We start from the raw sequence: 20,746 nt of genomic DNA, 5'->3' as shown, positions 1-20,746 counted from the left end.
AGTCAGCTGTTTTAAGCATTTCCGCATGCGGAAATGCTTTATGAATGATAGCCATTGACATACATTGAATTGAGCTTTAATAAGTTATGGTGTTATTTATGTTTTTATATAGATATATTTATAAATGTATGTATATCATTAGTAAATGAGGTATGCCATTGTGTTGGTCTCTGCCAACAATGAAGGTATGCCGACAAATCTTCATACTGTTGCTTTCCCATTGTGTTGTCCGTTAGAAAATGTTAACTGGAGTATATGACTACAATATTATATACATGTAATCATATACACATATACACGCACACGTGTGTGAGTGTATGCATGTGTTGATATGTATATAATATTAACGTAGTCTACCACTCCAGTTTGCATTTTCATTCGTTCGTTCGTCACTGTATGCTGATTTGTTAGGTATCCTTTATCGTTGGTCCAATGGTCTGAACTGACGCTAGCATACTATGTCACTTCCGTATGTTAGATTGTCGAGACATCCTATCTAGTTGGAGCAGGGTTATCACGTGACAGGGAAGGAGCGCATTGGGCGTGGTCGCTCGCGCGTCTGTGGCAACCGGCGGTAGGCGGGGCTAGCAGTGTTCGGAGTGCGCAGGGTTGCCGGTGTGCGGACGGACGCAGCTTGGGAGAACATGGACGACTTCCAGACGGCGGAGGAGGTGAGGGGGGCCCACAGTCACAGGACACACAGCTTCCGCTCATGTGGCGCTTGCCCCTTATTGGCTGTCTGCATGTGGGACAATTGTGCTGCCTGTCAAGGGCTCGGTGTGCTCCTTTCACTGGTACTATGGACCTAGGCTGAAAGATAACTGCAGCTGTTAAGGTGCCCATACATCAGGTGACTTGGCAGCCAACCGACCATCCAATTCGATTATTATAATTGAATTGGATGAAAATCAACAAAGCGACTAATTTGGGGACAGAAATTCGTCGCTTTGTCTATTGCTCATGCTGCAAGATGTCGGCCCGAAGTTGGTTGGTTGGGTGTACGTCGGCGATTTCCGAGTGAGTGATGAGACGAAACCCCCGCTGCAATGTATAAATGCGCTCCAGTGTGCATTTATATGTTACCTGTTCTGTTGCAGCCTCCGCGCGGCGTCCCGTAACCTCTGGGCGGCTCTCTGTACACGCTACTGGCACATATTGTCTGACGTCAGATGCTATGTGCCAGTAACGCATACAGAATACCACCCGGGGGTTACGCAATGCCGCAACAGGACAGGTAACGTATAAATGCACACGGGGGCACATTTATACATTGGCGGGGAGGGTGGGCAGTGGACTCAGGCGATTCCCTGAAGTGTATGGTCAGAATTGACAAGAGACAAATTTATCTCTAATCGGATTCGATTAAGAGATAAATTTGTCTCTTTGTCGAATCTGCCTATAATCTTAAGGTCTATGGGCACCTTAACCCCTTTGTCTTTTTATAGCTGAAACCGATGACCCCTTTGTCTTTTTATAGCTGAAACCGATATGGTTGCTCTGGGCAACTGCTGCAGTTTTCTCTGCAGGATGAGATGGCAGCTACCTATAGTAGCCTGTCCTTGTGGTTCTATGTGATTGCTTGAATATACTGTATATTATGCTAAATACACAGGATGCAATTTCCAGTCTGATTTGATGGGAATCAGGTGATTATTCCCCACATGTCTGACCTGCTCCTGTTTGATTACAGAATTGATTTTGCAAAGTTAACATGGGAAAAACGATCCCATTATTGAGTTCCTGTCAGATTACTTGTCAATTGGATGGGAAATCGTGTGTACCCAGCATTAGGAATAATCACTAGAGGCAGCTAAGTAGTCTGTTCTGCTCTGTGGTAAGGAGGGAGAACAAAGTGGTAAGTATATGCACTTCCTAATCATTTAAGGTTGCCACACACGATACAATAAAAATTTCAGATTTTACGGCAATTCGGCAAATATGATCAGACCCCCCTCCCCATCCCCCCCCCCCCCCCCCTGAAAAATCCAATCAGATTTCCCGGTTTTCCCCATTTTTATCGATCCGGAATAATGGAAATTTTTCTTAAATTTTTTTTTTAAACTGTCAATTTTTTGATGTACACACCTTAGCAATTTTCTCAGTTTCCAATCATTTTTAACATAATTGGGGAAAAATTGAACATAGGTGTGTGGTACATTGGTCATATTTTCGAAATGTTACAATCAGTCAGAAAAATTGATTGCAATTCTTAAATTGAACGGATATTTAAAAATAAATTGTATGGTGTGTGGCCACTTTACTGTATGTGATGATGGATTGCTAAATGTTGTGGGAGTGATATACAGACACTTCATGCTAGACAATCACAAATTGTCTCGCCTCATACAGAAAAACGAGGCGCCCAATCCCTTGGGTGACAAAGATGAGTTGCTAGCCTGCAGGCTTATGATGTTTTGTTCCTATACTAGAAACAAAATGGCGTGGGAGTGAAGTCAGATGGACGGAGGTTTGAGTGGGTAGAATAGTGCTCTTGGCTGTCACAAGCAAAGTGATCCCACAGGTGAATCGCTGGCCAAGAGGGGTCAGGCTTCTGTGCACACACTGGATTTTTGGGAGAGGCTGTCATTATCGCCCACCTCGTCTGAGTTTCGAGTGTGAACCTGAGATGGGTAGTGGGGAAAAAAATATACATACGTGGGGCTTCCAACAGCCTGCTTCAGGCTAATTGCTCCCTTTAAGCTGTCCTTTGCCATCTGGATCTTTGGCAATTTGCCCCGGTCAGTCCTCAGGTCTGGGGTGTACTGCGCATGGGTGGCCTGGCCACGCGCCCCTATCGTGCTCCCATAGCTGTGAGTGTTCTTCGCTTGCGCAGTATTACTGTGCAAGCCCTGACCACTCGCAGCCATGGGAGCATGTGCAGTAGCACAGATCTGACATGCTTGGTTTTTCTGCCAAATCCCGAGCGGGTCTTTGCTTCCATTTCCCAAGCTACATATCAAACTTTTTCATTTGAAACCCGGAGCTTTGCCAAGCACAAGAGTTGGAGGACAGACAGCGTTGGACTCGTGCGGATGTCCTATGCTGCGGGCCTCAAGCGCCGGGACTTTTGGGTAAGTTTGAAGCCGCTTCTTCAAACTTCCCCATGTGGAAATGACGTGATCACGATAATTGCCGCTTTGACGATTCCGAAATTGTGATCTTGGTGATCACGATTTCGGTTTAAATTCGATTTATCTTTCAGGCCTACCGTGTACTCTGTAAAGTAATGCACACTTGTAATAATAGTGATATTCCACTCCCCTGAGTAGGAATTTTGCACAGGATTAATCAGTTCTGTAATTCTGATTTGTATCAGCTTGACTGATGAATTAACTGCCAGATAATTAATTATTCAATTGTTTTTTAACCTGATTAGTCCCGTGGAAAGGTTAAGTTTGCACCACAGGAACCGTGCTTCCTTTGGAGCAAGAAAATTACATCAATTTGAATTTTACAAATAAAAAAATAACATTCAGTCAGGTTTTCTGGGCACCAAATATCAGGCTCACTATTTCTCCTGGCTGAGAGATACGCATATTGAAGGACTGCATCTTCCAGAATGCATTGTGGCAGCCATGAATACGAGCCATGGTCACGGGCAATTCAGACTGCAGCACCTGCAGTAATGCTAGGTACACACTGAGATTTTCTGGCAGACTTGCTGTCAGATCGATTATTTCCAATATGTCCGATCTGATTTCTGATCATTTTTTGACTGTTTTCTGCTTGCTCCTATCGAAACACGGTCGGAAATCAGATCGAACATGTTAGAAATAATCGATCTGACAGAAAATCTCAGTGTGTATCTAGCATAAAGTAAGTAATGCTTGTCATGTGCAAGAGCATGGCTATATTGCGTATCAGTTTCAATAAGGTGGAAATATGTCAGAGCAGGAAACTTTTACCTGGAGGGAACCACAAGGACTGGGAAAATTGATGAGCTGGCTGAAAAACTGACTGTAGTAAACTTTTCTGGCCTCCAACATTGTAAACCAAGTGGTTGGAGATATTACTTCAGCCACATGCCATTTATCTTACTATTGCTGTGTTTCTTTCTCTCTCCTTATTGCCTTTCTGGATAAGAGAAATTAAGTGACCCGATTTCATAAGATAGATTTGTATTAATTCACAAAGTTAATCATCCAAAACACAGCACAAGAGTTTCTCAGATTATAGTCCTCTTCATAAGATGAAGTGTTAGAAAAGGTGAAGCGTCATACGTTTATATTACGGTCGATGCCAACAAATTTGTGTTTCAAATCATTTAAATGCCAAGTATGTGAGGTGCTGGCATTAAACGAACTCCGAGCACCTCTCATGGGCATGCCTTTAAGACTCAGACCAGTACTGCAAAGTACTTAAAGATTCATACCTTTATGTAGCTTGTGCTCTCCTCTTTCATTTGAAGCCTGAATCGCCATTCTACATCAAATAGTTTTCGTTCAATTTCAATTTAAAATCGTGGCTGCCTTCTTGGCTATGTTATAACTTCCAGGTCACCCCTGTCTTTTCAGTTATGCTGGGTACACACTATGAGATTTTCTGGTCGATTTACTGTCAGATGGATTATTTCCAACATGTCCGATTTGCTTTTCGATCGTTTTCCGAGCATTTTCCGATCGATTTCCGTGCACTTTAATAGGACTCGATCGGAAAGCAAATCGAACATGTTGGAAATAATCCATCTGACAGTAAATCGACCAGAAAATCTCATAGTGTGTACCCAGCATTAGAGAAGTGCATCACTGAATGAAGCAGGAAGAGGAAGTGACACGCATGGCCATTGCAAGAGGCTCCTCCAGAGGGGTCATGGCACGACTGGAAGTCGTCTGTCTTTAAGTCTGTCTTTATGAGAGGTGCTCAGAGTCCCTTTAAGAAGTCACAAATTGTTGGCAGCAATTTGTTATCAAACTCCCCAGTCTGATTGCACAACGTTGTCCCCCACATGGGGGTTGAAGGAATTTGGAATTCACCTCCCTTTCAGTGCTAGTATCATCTGTCATTTGTACAGAAGCAAAAGCTTCCCAACCCAGTATACACACACAGCATGAAGTCGGTAGAAAATTAGTATGCACTGTCTGCCAGGTCTCGTAAGCGCTGTTTGCTGCATTGATTTCTAGCAGCTTCAAATAAATGATCAATTTGGCTGGATATCGTCGAAAAATGACTAGTGTATGGCCTCCTTTAAAACTTAGACAAAGAAAGATAGGTGTTTTTTTTTTTAACTGTATTTAATGTTTTGCTTTATTCTTGCAGTCATCGTTTGTTGTAGATGAAGTAAGCAACATCATCAAAGAGGTGAGCATTACTACTAAATACTACATTACAATGAACTGTATTTAAAGTAAGATTTGTAATACTGTACATATATTGTGTAATTGTGAACTTAATCTAAAACCATTGGCCACAATTTTCTTTCTTTCTTGTTTTAGTCAATAGAAAGTGCGATTGGTGGTAATGCTTATCAGCACAACAAAGTCAACCAGTGGACAACAAATGTTGTGGAACAGACTCTGAGCCAACTGACCAAACTTGGCAAACCATTCAAGTACATTGGTATGCAGCCTTATTGAATCCATTTTATTTGGTTACATTTTCAAAGTAGACTCCAGAAGTAACTTTGGCTTGTAATGTTGCTTAGGTTTCTAGTGTTGGCTGTCATGACACTCTTACCCTGAGATGTCATACTGTGAGGCAGCAGAGAGTCTAAAGAATTATTAGCACACCTCTGTCCTGTGTTGGAGGATTCTGTACTGCATTAGCACAAAGAAAGATCTATTGGTAATAAAGGCTTAGCTACTAGATGGAGGTACCTCCTCCCATAGGTGGTTGTTTACAACAGGGTATCAGTGTGTGCGCAGCAATTGTAATCTATTTCTTCAGTAGTGCCTGGATTCTATACAGTTATTGCAACAAGTATGTAGCAGTCAGAGTCAAGACCTATTAGAATGAGGACCAGCACAACAGGCATTATTAAAGGAATCCATCTCCATTCAAGTTTATTTAATGTAAAACAAAAAGAACAATCGAACAGCCAATAGTGTATTACTGATGGTGACACTTAGATAATTTAGTAGCAAAGGGTGTATACTCACAAGTATGGGTTGCCGAGATTAGGCAACCACTATTTGCGCTTGGGGGAAATTAGACCTGTCCTGACTCAGGCTAAGAAGTCGCTCTCCGTAGTATGAGGGAAAAAAGGGTGGTCACAACCATTCACCAGGTGGATAACCATTATTATTACTATACAGAGGTGTCAAAAAGGATTAAATACTCTAAACACATAAAATGGGGGGCAAGGGTGGGTTACCTCCCCAGGAACACACACAAAACTTGTGTATTATCAAAACATTTATTCCTACTCCACATGACGGCAACGTGTTTCACGGGTACCAAGCCTGCTTCCTCAGGCAAAAATATAGCAAGGAGTAACTGAAAAGTTGTGTACGGCGCGTACAAAACTTTAGTTACACCTTGCTATATTTTTGCCTGAGGAAGCTGGCTTGGGACTCAGAAAACACGTTGCCGTCATTTGGAGTAGGAATAAATGTTTTTTGATAATACACAAGTGTTGTGTGTGTGTGTGTGTGTGTGTGTGTGTGTGTTCCTGGGGAGGTAAGCCCACCCTTGCCCCCCATTTTATGTTGTTTTTAGAGTATTTTATCCTTTTTGGCGCCTCTGTATTGTAATAACAAGCTTATTTAATATCTGTGATCTTTAAAGGGGTTATTTCGCGGAAAAAGTAGCCAGTTAAAAAATGTGACAGATGACAGGTTTTGGGCCAGTCCATCTTTTTAAGGGGGATTCTTTAGGGCTTTCTTTGTTTTCAACAGCATTTCCTCAACAACAGTTGCAAAATCTAACTGACAAAATAGTGTGCAAGTGATTAGGAGGAGGCTGGCTGGTATCTTGCTATTTTGGCAGTTAAACTGTTGTTCAGGAAATGCTGTTGAAAACAAAGAAAGCCCTGAGAATCCCCCTTAAAGAGAACCTGTACTGAGTAAAATTATTTAAAATAAACACATGAGGTAACTTCAAATGAACATTACATAGTTACCTTGCCATCAGTTCCTCTCAGAAACTCACCATTTTCTACTGACCGTGATCCCTTCCAGTTCTGACAACATTTTGTCAGAACTGAAATATATCAGTTGCTGTCGGTTATATATCAGTTGCTGTCAGTTACAGCTGAGAGGAGAACTGATGTGTCCATGTTTCCCTATGGCTCAAGTGGGCGATGTTACAGTTTAACTGTGTGCTGACCAGAAAGCTGTTATTGTGTAATGGCCATTTTCCAAATGGAGGACGGAGAAATCCATTGATCACAGTGGACAAACAGGATGCAGGAGAGGAAAAAGAGATTGAGGAGTAGACTACACAGGAGGTAAGTATGACTTGTGTATGCTTATTTTGACTTTTAATTTTCAGTTCAGGTTTTCTTTAAAAAGATGGACTGGCCCAAAACCTGTCATCTGTCACATTTTTTAACTGCCTACTTTTTTCGCGAAAGAACCCCTTTAAGTGGAAGAGTAATGTTGAGGGTGAGTGGGTTGTGTTATGGATCTGCTTAAAGGGACCCCGAGCAGTAAAAATAAACAAAATTGGTACTTTACCTGGGGCTTTCTCTAGCCCACCGTAGGTCTGTAGGTCCTCCAGCGTCCTCCTGACTCCTCTCCCGGTCCCTCCGCCGTATACCGCATCGGCGACACCTGGGTCGGGCGTCGGGCTCCCACTTCCTTATTGGTGACGCTCTTCGTCATCACGCCGGTCGACGTGGCTACTGCGCATGCGCAATTAAAACGCGCATGTGCAGTACTGTCACGCCGGCCGGCGTGATGACGAAGAGCGTCACCGATAAGAAAGTGGGAGCCTGGGTGTCGCCGGTGTGGTATGCGGTGGAGGGACCGGGAGAGGATCCAGGAGGACGCCGGGGGACCTCTGACCTACGGTGGGCTGGAGAAAGCCCCAGGTAAGTACCGATTTCATTTATTTTTACTGCTCAGTGTCCCTTTAAAGGACTACTGTACGGGGAAAAATAGTCTAACTTACCTGGGGCTTCTAACAGTCCCCCGCAGGCGTCCTGTGCCCGCACAGCCACTCACCGATGCGGGGGACCATTAGAAGCCCCAGGTAAGTTCTTATACCTGCAGTGGATTTTGAAATAAAAAAATACTTACCTTGGGTAGAGGGAAGGCTCTGTATAAACCAGATGCTTCCCAGATCATCTGTGAGACCACTGGTCCCACAAAGGGCCCTCGGAACATATCCAACAAGAGCTTGTGGTCCTGTCCATGTACTGCGCATGTTCCAGTACAGTCTGCGCTGTAGCATGAAGCTGCTCCTGCTACTGTGCAGGCACAAGCTGTACTGTACATGCTGTATATTTGCACGGATGGGAGTGTTCAAACAAGAGGGTTCCTGGCAGCAGAAATTTGGAGGACGATATGTGAAGCCCTTGGAGTATTCAGAGGCTTCCCACTAGGTTTTTTCTTTTTTTTATTTCCCTTAGGCAGGGAACAAAGTTGGCTTTTTTTGTGCGCGTTTTCTGCACAGAAAAACTGAGAACTCATGTTAAGCAATGGGCTAGTTCACACTTAATATGTTGTTCGCGCAGAGAAAAAATACTGACATTCTGCATAATGGTTCTGCACTTTTTGTCACTTTTCTTTATCAGTTACATTAGCTGCTGTGAAAAAACGCGCATTTTACTGCATAGAAACACACTTGGTGTGCAGAAAAAGTACGCAGAAAAACGCGCGCAGAAAACTGAAAGACAAGTGTGTTCCCTGCCTTACAGGTTTCTTAAAACTGGCAAAATGTGGTGCCTTAAAGAAAAAATTAGAGAATGTAATTTTCTGTCATTGAGCAAATCTGCCAGAAGCATTTCAGTACATTCAGCATGTACTGTATATTTAATGTTTTATGAGCAAGTTACATTTCTTTGGTGTTTTATGCAGACGATCATTGTAATTCACATCAGTAATTAGGAATATGAATACTAAGGCGTTAGTCAGTAACTGGTTAGGTTAAATAGCTGGCTTGGCATAAGACAAACTGCACACTGTTGTAAAAGCATTTTTCCCACAGTGAAGCAGCATGGTGGCAGCATTATGCTTTTGGGGTACTATTGAATAAATGTATTCGTTTGATTCGATGACAGACCTTGGTGTCTTATTGAGGGGAAGTCCACCACTTTCCCTCCCGGCAATTCTTAATAATTTTATATTAATTTTATTCTGCTGGCGCCTCTGATCACCTACCAGTATATTATGCTTTAGGGATTCTTCTCAGGAGAAGGCCCTGAAAGCCTTGTAAGGATAGATAGTAAAATGTAAATCCTGGAAGAAAACCTAATGCAAGAAATCTGACAATTGGTAAAAGATTTATGGTCCAGCAAGAAAATACCTAGTGGAAACAAGTTTAATTAGATACAGCATTGTTAATCACCTTGGTGGTATGATTATTTCTGGATTTTAGAGTCTAAAAGTGGTTATTTACAGGTTCACGTTAAACAAGACAGCATTTATATTACGCTTTTCTCCTGGCGGACGCAAAGCACTTGAGCTACAGCCACTAGGGTACGCTCAGTAGTCAGCTGGGGAGTCTAGCCCAAAGACTCCTTGCTGAATAGGTGCTGGATTACTGAACAGGACGATCCAAGATTTGAACCCAGCCCTCCTGTGCCAGAGGCAGAGCCCTTAACCATTACACTGTCTAACAGTGGCTGGATAGTGTAATAATAATGGTTAAGGGCTCTGCCTCTGACACCGGAGACCAGGGTTCGAATCTCCTCTCCTCCTTCCTGTTCAGTAAGCCAGCACCTATTCAGTAGGAGACCTTGGGCAAGTCTCCCTAACACTGCTACTGCCTACAGAGCGCGTCCTAGTGGCTGCAGTTCTGGCACTTTGAGTCCACCAGAAGAAGAACACAGTATAAATGTTATTTGTCTTATTTGCGTTTGTAGCCACTGCCTATAACCTACCTGCGGTATGATTCTTTCCTGATTTTAGGGTCTAAAAGCGGTACAATAAAAAAGGAAAAACATACTGTAGAGAGATCTGCAGCAGCCTCTGCACAGACTCGCCTCCCCGGGATTACCGCTCCCAGCAACGTTTTTTCTTTTATGCTCCGTCTACACGGAGTGATGTGACTTATCAATCGAAAAGCTGATGCGGCTCGATTGATAAGATCCGACAGGTCGGATCTCGCCACCGCCGATTCCCTGCTCGTTCCCCACGAGGGGACAATGGCAGAGAATCGAGCGGAAGATGAGCGGCGCCGCGCGGGGATGAGGGGGGATCAAATCCGACGCGCGGTCGAGCGGGGCCACTGCGGGTACACGGCAGAGGCGATCCGGCGGCTAATCGAGCCGCTGGATCGCTTCGTGTAGACTGGGCTTTATTCCAAGCCTGACTAAGGTTACTGCTAAGGACCAGCTGACATAATCAGCAGATTGGCTCAGTTTCTTCCTCTCCCTGCCTGGAAATTTGCAGGAGAGTGTTCATGTTGCTGGGGATCGTGAGAACTGTATTCCTGAGACCATGAACCGTTTACCTTGAAGGCAGCAACACTCACCCTCTTTAAGAAAATGCAGTTGGGCTATAATGATGATGATATGAAGTATCTGCTAAATTATTTTGTAAAAATATGAACCCAATTGGAGGATGAGATAAGTGTACAGGAGTAAGGTGTATATAATTATATTTTGGAGACTGTAGTTCATATTCCTTACATAAAAGGCTGACTAGAGTTGTCCTTTCCCTTTTGTACACAGTGATTACTGTGATTGGCTCACAGTAATCACCAGGTCATGACCGAGACACAGAAGCTCTGCTGTCACTGTGACAGCAGAGAAAGCGGACGGCAGTGTCGTTGGATCGGCAAGAACGACTGTAACAGCGGGAGTGCCCTAACAGGCTTAAAGAGAATCTGTACTCTAAAATTCTTACAATAAAAAGCATACCATTCTATTCATTATGTTCTCCTGGGCCCCTCTGTGCTGTTTCTGCCACTCCCTGCTGCAATCCTGGCTTGTAATTGCCAGTTTTAGGCCGTGTTTACAAACAAAAAACATGGCTGCTAACCAGCATGTGATAGGCTGAGAGAAGCTCAGTCTGTGACTCATACAGAGCCTGGAGGGGGCGTGGAGAGGGTGTGTATAGCTTCTGCCTATCACAAGCTGAGCAGCACATTCCTGCCTGAGTGCCTGAGCTGACAAAGGAAAGACAATTAGATTCTATAACAGCAGGGGAGGACTGGGACCTTTTAGGCCTGGGGGGAAACACAAACCAGAGGCCCATTATCATGGCAGCCCCAGCCCAAATGATGTCACACACGCACCCCACGTCGTATATGCCAGTAGTCACGTGGAGCACCAATAGTAGAAATACAGGCAACGGGTGCACATAATACATTTTGAGGGAAAACAGCCGGGGTTTACGTCGTGTCTATCATTCGTGGTTATTGCATGCCGTGATTATCGCACCTGACAACCAGATTGGCCTGAGATTTCCCAACATCTCAGATTGATACATTCAACCAATTTCCAACCAAAATTGTTATCTGATAACATCAAATGGATGGTCGATCGGCTGTCAAATCAACAGATGTATGGCCACTTTAATTACCCAAAGCTCATTCCCCGACCCCCCCCACCACCCCACACACTTATGTCCTCCCCTTCGCCACCATCTCTACTTATCCCTCAAATATGCCCCTCTTCCACTTTGGATATCCCCTTTACCAGACACATCCTTACTAACCTTCCTGCTGGCACCATGATCCTTGCCTCCTTAATGCTAATTTCCAAAGTTTTCACTCCACATCATCCATGCCTTGGTTACCTGCTTTTTATTGGTGGTCAGTGGCAGTGAATCACTGCCTGCCCACGACCCACTTTACTATAGTATGAAACCCTATAGGCCACATCCATACTCAGTACTGACAGGTGGAAAAGCCATTATGATTCGATCATAGTGAAAGAATCTGTCCGTAACAATTGATGCAAGTATGGCCAGCTTTAGATTATGGTTTCTAATAACAAGATTGGAGAGAGAGGAGAGAGAAGGCAAAGCAGGTGGTTTTGGGGCACGGCGCTCAGCTCCGGTTACCCAAACTAGGAGACCCATAGCAGCAATAATATGCTGCGCGGGGCGCGTAAGGGAAATTCGGGGCTCCGGTGATCCCGTACCCCAAATTACACCTCCCTCAGAGTTGCAACGACTCGGAGGGGGGATAGTATTTAACACCGCCAGGGAGTTTAGTGGCAGCAAGTAGAGCCATCATTCAGCGCTCCTGGCGCCCAACTTACCCGCAGCATACAAATACTAAGGGCTCAGACACACTATAAGTGCCATTGACTTACATTAAAATCATTATAGCGGTAAAATCGCTCAGAAAAGCGCTTATAGTGTGTCTGAGACCTTATGCAGAGAAGGGGAGAAACATTGAGGAGAGAAAAGCTGAAAGAGAAGGAAGAAGATAGTTAAGTGACAAGACAATATGTTCTGTACAGCGCTGCAGAAGATGGCGGTACTATATAAATACTAAATAATATCAATAAATTGCCTCACCAGGATTGCACTTTTATTTAGCTTTCCTGTATAAGAAGACACAGCCAGCCAGCACTAGGGGAAGAGGGTAACAAAGGTGAATGAGGGAGGGCTGGTGCACACCAAGAGTGCTTCTGAGCGTTTTTCAAATCGACAGTGATTTGAAAAGCACTTGGCTAATGTTACCCTATGACGTTGTTCTCACAGCAGCGTTGTGATTTTTTTAAAAATCGCAAACACGTTGCATGTAGCATTTTTTGGAGTGATTCATTCAAAAATCGCTTCACAAAATCGCACTCGCAAATTGCTAGTGATTGCTATTGTGATTTTGGTGTTGCACTAGCCCAGAGAGAGGAGGAGTGGAGAGAGACTGAGAATAGCCTGAGATAGAGCAGAGCTGTATTGCAGTCCCACATCACACAGAGGCTACTTGCTTGTAATTTGACTTCTGTCCCTGCCAGCCTCTCATACAAGTCAGAAAGCAGCCCTCCTGGAGTCTAGGGACTGTCGAAAACTTTCAACTTGTTTAACGCCTTATCCACACATGCAGTCATTATAACAATGAGGAGAGACAAGACAGATGTTTGCCCACAGACTCTCCAGGCAAGCTCTGCATCATGCTGTGTATATTTAGGAGCTTGCCTGCCCTCTAATTGCACTTTTATCAGCTAGCCTAGTGTTTCACATTCATTGCCTTACAACAACAAACCTGAATACACCAGACACTGGACCGGCCCTAAATCACTGAATGAAAGGCGGCCTGGGGGGAGATTGCCCCCCTTCCCCCCTGGCCAGTACGCCCCTGTATAACAGAGATAATACAGCCACTGTTCAACTAGAAAAGGCTGCAGTAAGACAGACCACATTAGAACAGGTATAGGAACTTATAGGATAGAAGAAATAAGGCTGAAAATTTTGTTAGAGAGTCTCTTTAAGAAGATATAAACGGGCATAGATTTCTGCAGTGGCTGTCCAAAATTAGTTAATGACCTTCATATCTAGGGGCATATAAGTTGCACCTGGCTGTTGACATAAAAAAATAATGTGTGTGTGTGTAAAGTCCTAGTATTTTAGCATTGCTAAAATTGCATTCATTTCATTTATAGGAACAGCAAATCTTGTTGTTTCTACTACTAGAATGTTTGCTTTATCTGTGTATACCGGTAATCTTTTATTTAATGAATACCTATTATTGGCAGTTACCTGTGTTATCATGCAAAAGAATGGTGCAGGCCTCCATACAGCAAGCTCTTGTTTCTGGGACAACTCGACGGATGGTAAGAGCTAATTTTGTAATGTACTGTAACTTCAAAGAATTTGTTGTTGTTTGAAAGCTGCCTAGTTGAAGGAGTAAATGGCAAGCCCTATGGGTGTTGCTCCATTTTTTTTTTTTGGGGGGGGGGATTGCAGCTTAGCAGATCAGCAGATCAGGGCTGCATCACATGGTTAGCGAAGGGACTTCCGACTGTGTACTTTAAACATTTATTTTCCATCAACAAACTGTGGTGTCATACTTGGATAAAAATAAGTTCTTTCTTTACGTGCTGCAGAGGACTAATAAAATGGGTCAAGTGTCAGGCTTTAAAGGATCATTTCCCTGCCCTTCCTGGGTTAAGTATTTAACAGCACCTTGCAATGGAGCTAGTTGATAAAACCAGATACTTAACTATAGAGAGGGAAGCCTCAGGATGCTATTGAGGCTTCCCTCTCTATCCTAATGTCCCCCGTCGCTGAGCACAGCCCCCCAGAAGACAAGCAACAATGCTTTGTCACTAATCTGATTGGGGCTGCGCAGCTCCTTTTCCTTGTACATGGCTGCACAATAAATGACTGAGCCCGCCTGCGTATGCACAGTAAGCCAGAGCGCGGGTTAGCAAGGCTACAGCGCGGCCATTAATACAGAAGTGAAGCTGCCCGGCCCTGATTTGGAGGGGGGCCATGCTCTGCAACGCGGGGCTGTGGACTAGAGGGAAGCCTCAATAGGATCCTGAGGCTTCTCTCTCTGCAGGGTAAGAGCTTGTTTTAAACCTGAGCTTTGGCTCGGGTTCACTTTAAGGGGGAACGGGTTGTTCGCCAATAAATGCAGGTATTTTTTTCCTTAAGTCGCAACATTTTTTTTATTTTTTTTTAAATGTTTTGTCATATTTATAAAAGTGCCAATCAGCTGAAAAGATTGTCCCTTTCCGTGGCGTCACTACTTTTATTACACTTTTGTGCCGATCACCTCATTTATATGTTTGTGAACCCACCTGATTACTACTTTAGTACCTAAAATTTTCATAGTGTTGAGCCAAAAAATGACAAAACCATATAGACCTTAAAGTAAATGGATTACAGCATCCACAAACCTGCACACATCAAGGTTACACTGACGCCTATAATAAGGACAAACCATTGCATAGTCTTTATAATAGGATAAGAAATGAAGAAAAGATAAGGGGAGAAAGATTTATATAGCAATGTAAAATAATACAGTAGCGGCCGCGAGTGACGTATCGCGGTGGTGATACTTCACAGAAGCAGGGCCACCCGCAGTTAATGTTATGCGCATTGCTGAGGAAAAAAAATCTACTTACCTGGGGCTTCCTCCAGTCCCTGGCAGCCTATCTGTCCCTCGCTGCAGCTCTGCTCCCACCCACCTCCGTCACAGATGGCGCAGTAGCTCCAGGCTTTGTGAGCGCTCGCGCAGGCGCATGTGGTGATGCAGACTCAGTGTTCTCCCCAGGAATTTTTTTCCAGCCTGGTGGCATGAGAAAATAGCCGGGTGGGGTGAGATGAGAGAATGGAAGGCCAGCGCTTCTCTGCACAACTCTGCTTACAGCAGAGGAGGAGATGAGCCGATGACAGCCGGGTGCTCATCAAAACTCGCCAGGTGGAGCACCCGGCTAAAAGAGCCTGGGGAGAACACTGCCGACTTGGCGAGGTCGGCATCTGCAACGGAGGGGACTCTGGGACACGGGCTGGAAGTGCAGCTGCGTCGAGGGACAGATAGGCTGCCGGGGGCTGGAGGAAGCCCCAGATAAGTAGATTCGTCGTCGTCGTCTTCGTCTTCTTCTTCTCTCTTTTTTTTTTTTTTTTCCCCTCGGATCTGTCCTTTAACTTTTTGTACGAAGAGGAAATTATCCCCTTCTTAGTGGATCAAAACTTGCTCTCACTTTTACAAATTGAGTGGTAATAAGGATTTTACTCGGAGAACAAAAGACAAGACATTTTCTATTGGATTGCTTTTTTTTTTTAAAAGGATACCTGAAGATTTGTAAGTTGAAGGACTGAAATAAATTTGTAATTGTACTCATCGCATACATTCTGTTATTATTGCAGTCTATGCTTTTTAAACTGATTGGATCAGCTCCTGATTGATATAAGTAAACCTAATGCATATAAATTGATTGGCAAATGTCATGCAATGCTGATGGTGCCATTTTATTGTTGTCTTTGCAGGGAGCTGTACTGTAAGATGGGAGAACAAGACCATGTACTGTATAGTTAGTGCCTTTGGACTTGCAATATAGTCACATCACTCTCTGCCTTTCCAAAGCTTCATTGCTGTAATGTTTTCATTCTTAGTTTTGTAGGCATCTTTCAACACTTGAAGTTTTTAATTTACTGCACAAAATGTACTGCACTCCCTGTGCGGAGTATCGGTCTTCTGACTTTCCAGAGGCTGTGTATAAATACAAGGTGCTGTAACCTATAAGTGCCACCATAAACTTTATTTTCTGTTCATACATTTGATACACTAATGATATCTTTTCATATTTTAGCTAGAACAAAATAAATTATTGTTTGGAAACTTATTACATTTATTTTTTTCTATATCTTTTCTGCAAAGTTTTATTTTCCTTCATTGCTTTTAACTTTTTCAAATGCATATCTTAGTTATATTTACCCCATTCATTTGGCGGCAGCATTCGCATCAGTCAGTCCAAGCTAGAATTAAAAATGATTATGCTAGTATGAGGTTCATAAATATTTTTGCAGAATTTTTTTCTAAAGGATAAAGTCCATATGGATATTATCCTACATTTTAAAGGGAATGTATAGTTTCATATATTTGTGTTCATTATGTTTAATAATGAAAAATATTAAGGCCATTCAAAAATTTAAAATTTAAAATTCAAAAATTCAAAAATTTAAAATTTAGCTTTTTCGCTACATCTGCTGGTTTGTCTGCTGTTTTGTTAGAAGGGGTGTTTGTAAAGCTGTTCTTGCGAATTAGCTCTCCTTATCCATTTTTCACCTTATCTGTGGGCCATATGCAATTCACTTTTTCTCCTAAGTTTTCTCCTAGGAGATCATTTTTCATCTATGGTTTAAAATAACTTTTAAACACTTTGGAATGGAAAAAGCACCAAAAAGTAAGTGAAAATGTACTGCCAAAATTATTTTGAGTATTTGTTTGCTTGCTGGTGGTTTAAAAAGTATGTTATTTACAAGTTGTGAGAATATCGCCTAGGAGAAAGCTCAGGTGAAAAGGTGAATTGCATATGGCCCTGTATTATCCAACAAGCAAAAAAAAAAATAAAACCAAAACATAAGATGGAAAAGTATTAGCAAAGTGAAATCAATTAGGATCAACTTACATTGATTGCACAACCTTATATTTTTTTTTTTTGTTTATATATTTTTTATTTTTTTTTTTGCAGTTGGGTCCCGATGTTTCAGCATCTGTAACATTTATGTGTTGCTGAAAAGTGGCCACAGCTGCATTAGGACAGGTTCAGACGGACGTCTTCCAATGTCCCATTCTGTGGCGTCTCCTTCGGGGGCTTGCGCAGGCTTTCAGCGGTGTCCCGTCACGATCAGCGTTTTTGTCCCCGCAAGAGGACATGAAGACGCAGTGGTTAATCGACCCTGGGTCGCTTAGAGCAACGGGGATAATCTGGATCGGAACGCTGTGTCAGCGACGTTAAACAGCTGATATAAACGTTACCATTTCACGTGAACGGGAGCGTTTATATCGTCTGTTTACCGTCACGTGAACGCGGCGTTCCGATCCCGATTTTCCCCCGTCATTCTAGCCAAGAGCAACGTGGAAAATTGGGATCGGAGTGCTGCGTTAGCGAGGGTAAACAGCTGATATAAACGCTCCCATTCAAGTTCCTATCCCGATTTTTTTTTATTTTCTATTCCCCCCCCCCCCCCCCCCCCGTCTTTCTAGGCGACCCTGGAATCGGACACCCACGCTAATCGCCGCCAAGCATCCGTGTGAACTGGCCCTACGTGGGCTCTGGCCCCAAAGATTGTGCTTGGTCCTCAAGGTGGCCATACACTTATATATTTACAGCAGATTCGACCATCTATGTGATGAATGCCACACACTGGGAGCAGATTTCCAATAGATTTAAGAATGAAATTATTGAAAATCGATCGAAATGCATTATTGTACCATTCGATCCAATGCAACTCTATGGGCCAACGATCTGCTGCCAGCAGATGATCGACCTAGATTTTCCACCTGGACCGATCAAGCAAATCAATCACGAAACAAATCGATCACGCTTCCTGCTGCATTGATTTCTAGACGATTCAATCAGAGCGGTCGAATCGATCTTCGATCGATGGCTGAAATCCACCAGTGTATGGGCAACTTAAGTGAGAGACTGCAGGCAACAAGTTTTATACAGACAAATCACTTGAATGTAGATGAGCGACTTCGACTGTTTCTATGGAGAGGGGAGTATAGGAAGTAGGGCAGTGCATGATAAAGTGGCATCTGGCATGCAAGGTAAGTTTGAGAACAATGCCCGCAGCAGAAGGGGATGATTTCCTCTTGGTACAAGAGGTTAAAGTGCATTGTCTCAGCATGAAAAATATTGGCCAATCAAAGAGGAGCAGAGGTGTGGGAGAGAAAAATAGGAGGGAAAGAGGCTGAAGCCTATCAGGTTGCATTAGTTAAGTCTGAGGGGAAATAAAGAAGCAAAAAAAGACAACCCACCATGCCCTGCAACTTCCTTTTGTGTTCGGCAATGTACCAAATAAGAATCAGGTAAACTGGGGAATGATCATTTATCAACAAGAAAAGTAATAGTGAGTTTTAACTTTTTGGATTGCCTGGTTAGCATTATTACTTTTTTACCAAATAAAAATAATTGATTTTTGATTTTATGCCCGACAGTTACACTTTAAATGGTTAACTCCATCACTTGCTATTAAACAGGAGCTACATTTGCAGTTCTTTGCAAGTTAAAAAAAAAAAAAACATGAGTTGTCAGCTACAAAAGTTTTACTATTCTTTAAACTCCTTCTGTAGCCACTTGTTGGGTTTGTGCCATTTGACTGAGTTTGAGAGATGTCAAAAAACAGGTTGCTTAGTTACCAGCTCCAGGAATTAGTCACTGTCACAGACCGCGAGCCGGTCTGCGGGTGGGGTAAATCGATCAGCGTCAGAAATCCTCTTACACGGTCATTTGTTCATCACGAAGGGTAACCCGCATTCGCAATTTGATGAACTGACTCGCGAAGGGAGCGTTCTGATACCAACCGAATCACTCCACACACATATACAATTCAAAGATCTGCCACCAAGCGAGTTACACAGCCCGCTACTGTAATTTTACTAGGACTTCGAGAACGCTATATTAACCCTTAGCAGTATACAAGAATCTGGGCCAGATCGTTATGTCTGGGCCGGGTTCTCGCATACGGGTTATAAATGTATACTTCTATTAAACACAGGGTAGCGAGTTCAGGAGAATAGGTACGATTGTGTATGTTCAGCAACAGGTCATAACCGCTAAACGATTTTTAAACGTTTAATAACACAAATGCATTACATACAGTTATATACACCTATTAACATATAAAACACAGAGCTTAAAAATAAAAGGAATAAAACAGAAAGTTCTTACTTAGTTAGCTGAGCAGTCCATTTGAAGCATGAAGAAAATAGTCCAGTTTAAACGTAGGCATTCAGCTTAAAAGTCCTTTGTACACAACATGCGCCCGGTTCTTCCGTGAGCACATGTCTGGACTTCCCTAGTCGATGTAAATTGAAGAACTGGGTGGAGTTCCTTGCAAACGCTTTTTACTGACCAGAGTTTTGGGGCGGTCACTACCTGGAAAATAGGTGTGTTTGAGGCAGGGTTACCTCCTAGCAGTCCGGTTACCACCCACAGACTTGGAGCAAGGAATGTACCAATTATTAATAATTTGTGTAATTCCGCCCCAGATGGGTGCATCGCAGATCCGAGACCATATTCATAAGCAGCATGCGACTCTGTATTAAATGAGACTATACACGCCTAGTCTAACGAATTTGCTCTACGCATGCCGGATAAAGCGGTTTCTCAATTGATTCCTGATAGCTAGAGAATTATAAATCATGTGAGTGATAGAACTGATTTCTGGGTATCAGGAAATGTGTTTGTTGTCTTTCTGTGCCAAACCCATCTTGAATTATTAATAAAGTAAAGGTTCTCATTGTGTGAAGCTATGAGCTTGGAGGGAAATGTGAGTCTCAACCAGTTTGAGCTGGTTTGGTGGAACATGAGCTATGTGACCAAATGTCTGCTGTCCAGGTGGTCTGGCCACGTGTGAATTCTTTCCTGACCTGAACAGGATGTGGGGGGAAGGTTACTGTACTCAGTAAGAGAGAGAGAAATTGACATCTGTTGTGCACTTACCCAAGACTGACAGGAACTGTGCACGATTATGCGAAAGTCGATGGCGCTAGCGCACGGCTTTTCCGTAATGTTCGTCACATCTCCCTCCTACCAGCCGGACGCACAGAGTGGGTCTGCATGACCCGCTCTACGCGGCGCTTAGCTACTGACCGGGTTCTCGACTTCTTATCTGACTGCCCGTTAGACAACTCACCAGAAGCATAAGGCCTCATGGTCCGGTGTGTCCCAGTGTCCGCTTTGCGGACGGTGCGATGCACACCAACAGGCTTACCTCTAAAGGCCTGGCTGGGTTTGCATAGCGCTTCCTGTAAGGGAGAGAGTCGTTGGCTGACATCCGGGTCACTTCCTGACTCTCGGGTGTCAGCCTGCGAATCTGGAAGCAGCGTAGCATACCCCTGCTCTAACTGACTACACCTTGGCACAACATTTTGGTCAGCACAACCTAGGTGAACATTAGAGCACAATTTTAAAAACGAATTTGCCTTCACCTGGGTGGCGAGGCTTGCCCCTTCTCCAGGAAGGATAGAGGGTGGACCTGTGGGCAGTTTTGCACTGGGTTGCTTCTGCAAG

The 20,746-nt window shown here is 43.4% G+C and overlaps 1 protein-coding gene across 1 annotated transcript; it reads left to right on the top strand.

The window, feature by feature from the left end:
• The first annotated feature begins 553 nt into the window (after positions 1–553).
• DYNLT1 (dynein light chain Tctex-type 1) lies at positions 554–16,348 on the top strand. The gene is made up of 5 exons (XM_068279504.1): positions 554–671; positions 5,257–5,298; positions 5,433–5,556; positions 13,751–13,828; positions 15,993–16,348. The coding sequence occupies exons 1-5, from the start codon at positions 645–647 to the stop codon at positions 16,061–16,063; spliced, it is 342 nt and encodes a 113-aa protein (XP_068135605.1). The 5' UTR covers positions 554–644; the 3' UTR covers positions 16,064–16,348.
• The last annotated feature ends 4,398 nt before the right edge of the window (positions 16,349–20,746 follow it).

Source organism: Hyperolius riggenbachi, chromosome 4 (assembly GCF_040937935.1).
Source record: "Hyperolius riggenbachi isolate aHypRig1 chromosome 4, aHypRig1.pri, whole genome shotgun sequence".
NCBI lineage: Eukaryota > Metazoa > Chordata > Amphibia > Anura > Hyperoliidae > Hyperolius > Hyperolius riggenbachi.
The sequence above is the reverse complement of the archived record's forward strand: the minus strand, read 5'-3'. Positions and strand labels throughout refer to the sequence as shown.

Coding starts and splice junctions, on each gene's coding strand:
- DYNLT1 (XM_068279504.1), top strand. CDS start 645: ATGGACGACTTCCAGACGGCGGAGGAG. Junction 672..5,256: donor ACTTCCAGACGGCGGAGGAG/GTGAGGGGGGCC, acceptor TTATTCTTGCAG/TCATCGTTTGTTGTAGATGA. Junction 13,829..15,992: donor CTGGGACAACTCGACGGATG/GTAAGAGCTAAT, acceptor TTGTCTTTGCAG/GGAGCTGTACTGTAAGATGG.